This window comes from Passer montanus, unplaced genomic scaffold (genome assembly GCF_014805655.1).
Source record: "Passer montanus isolate IOZ18808 unplaced genomic scaffold, ASM1480565v1 scaffold14392, whole genome shotgun sequence".
NCBI classification, from domain to species: Eukaryota; Metazoa; Chordata; class Aves; order Passeriformes; family Passeridae; genus Passer; species Passer montanus.
The window spans coordinates 1-2413 of record NW_024361378.1 but is presented as its reverse complement, the minus strand read 5'-3'; the positions used below and the strand labels follow the sequence as shown (position 1 = coordinate 2413).

General features: G+C 53.6%; 1 protein-coding gene across 1 annotated transcript; it reads left to right on the top strand.

Moving 5' to 3' along the window:
- Positions 1-135: 135 nt before the first annotated feature.
- Positions 136-2044, top strand: LOC120498252 (hydrocephalus-inducing protein homolog; the record flags this gene model as incomplete). The annotated part of the gene is made up of 5 exons (XM_039700763.1): positions 136-272; positions 910-1031; positions 1119-1310; positions 1446-1581; positions 1871-2044. Coding segments are annotated over 5 exons (761 nt in total), but the record flags the coding sequence as incomplete, so codon positions are not given.
- Positions 2045-2413: the final 369 nt, after the last annotated feature.

Below are 2413 nucleotides of genomic sequence, written 5' to 3'. Positions count from 1 at the left end.
TGGGTTTCATGGGCTTGAGCTGAGTTTTTACAGCAGTGAATAAAGAAATAGCCACTGTATTTGTATGCTTTGTTCACTTGGACATGTAGCCACACTTAAGAACTGTGGTTTAAGGCCTGTCCTTACTCCTTGCAGAGTTGAGCTGCTGGAGTATGTCCTGGACATGGGCCCTGTCCTTAAGGGTTACACTGAGACACGCACTCTGAAGATCACCAACCCTGGGCAGATCCCAGTGTCCTTCCAGGCCAATGTATCTGTCCTGCAGGACACAGGTAAGCAGTGCTGGGAACACTTCCTGTGGCCTTGAAGGAGTTGTCTCAGACAGATTAGCTTAAGCCCCTGAACCCTGGGAGGTTTCTGAGCTTTTTCTTCTCAGTGCCCCTGCTGGGAGCTTTAGAGGCAGAACTCTCCTGGCCAGCCATGCCCAGGGACCTGGCCTGCCTGTGACTGCCCTAATGCTTCAGTGCAGGGGCCAGATGGGCTCATCACCCTGGTCACCTCTCAGCATCTTCTGCCCTTGGCTCCCACAAGCATCTAGTTTCCTTGGGCACTCTGTGGGCTTGTTTTGCCAGCCAGGGGGGTTGGCTGTGTTTTGGAAGTGCTTTGTTTGCAGTTCACACTATCACAGCACTTGTATTCAGCCTCTGTTGAGGAAGCAGCCTGTGAGAGCCTCAGGTGGATCAAAAGGCTTCCAAAAGAGGCCTTGAGGCAAGGCTGTGCTTCCATCACACAGTGGCTCACTGTGTCTGAGGGGTGTTCAGGTGCACTCTTAAGTTGTTGTCCCGGTCACAGCACAGCGTGGGGCTTCTCCCAGGCCTCTCAGCCAGAACACCAGTAAGGCCTTAACGTGCTTATGTCACATTTTGTGTTTCATGTCTATCTCAGCTGCTTTGTGTTCATCCGTTCAAGGTTTCAGTGTGGACCCGGACCAGAAGAATGGCCTCCCCCCCAACCACACCGTGGCGTTTGACGTGCGCTTCGAAAGTGCCCACAGGCCACAGGGTGACGTGGAAGTGGTGCTGCCCATAGAGGTACCACAGCTCTTGGGGCGGGCAGCAGGCTGGGCACAGCAGCAGATGTCACCTGCACCCTCCGCTGAATTCTCTGTCCTTCTCCAGGTGACACAAGGCCCCACATATAACATCTGTCTCCGTGCCACTGTGTTGGAACTGTCACTCAGCCTCTCCAAGAAGAGACTGCAGTTCTCTGACATCCTCGTTGGGCATTGCCAGGTTGAGACCATCCGACTCTACAACCAGTTCCGAGTACCCTGCAAATGGTTCATTACTGCCAGCAAGCCTGTTCTGAAGGTAAAGCACAGGCCACATTGAACACGTAACTTCTTGGGTGGGTTTTCTTTGTGACTCCTGCGCTTTCTGCTCCTGTGGCTGCCTGGCACTTGGGTCTACAGCGTGTTTGAGGAAACGTCTGAGTTCTGTCCTGAGTCCTTGGTGAAAATGACTGGGAATCCTATCTCTCGGGCTGTCATGCGCCACCTGGGCATTGACCCATCTTCAGGGAGGTGTGAAGCGCAGCAGCACCGAGGGATTGTTGTCATTGTCCATGGGCCACCCCGGGCAGGTACGTGAGCTGCAGCCCAGGGCTGCAGGGAGAGGGGCAAGCAGGAGGAGCACATCCTGGTGGGCCGTGGTGCTTAAGGCAAAGTCCTGAGCTGAACAGGAGGTGGAGATGATCCTCTTGGCTCTAGAATTCGGAGCTTGTACCCACGCTGCAGCTGCCTCCCCCATGGGGGACACTTGCTCTCCTACTGTCCTTCTAACTTTGAAATCTTGTTGGAGGTTTTTCCAGGGCCTGTCCCTGCAGTGCCTCCTGTGCCAGTGTCACCAAGCAGTCCTCCTCTCTCTCGCAGGAAAGACAGAGATAGCAGCAGGCCTGTGTCAGTATTACGACGCTGCTTATGTGTCCATTGGCACTGTGGTGGAAGAGGCCATGGCCAACGACCGGAGCCCAGCAGGGCTCTGTGCCCGGGAGCTCTGCACCAAGGCTGCCAAGGAGCTGAAAGACAAAGATGAAGGTGATGCTGGTAAGGACCCAGAGCCAGTGCTTGAGAAACCCACCTTGACTGTCCACTTCTGCTTACTCAGAGCAGCAGTTTTTCAGTCCTTGGATCTCTTAGGGAACATGGGTGAAGTGCATCACTGGCTTGCCAAAAAAATGAAATCAATTTTAAGGGTTCAGTCAGAGGTTCTTTTATAGCCCCCTTTGCTGCCATTCTTGGCACATGTTCATTTTTCTAGGGGTACCAACTGCCCAGGAAGTTTCATGAAAGTCTCCAGTCTCACAGGGAGAACAGCCCAACGAGCTGTGGAACCTGACAGTGAGCATAGGTAACTCTCTGGAGCAAAGAGCTCATCCAGGGGTGGTAAAGCATGCCTGTCTCTTTCCCAAATAT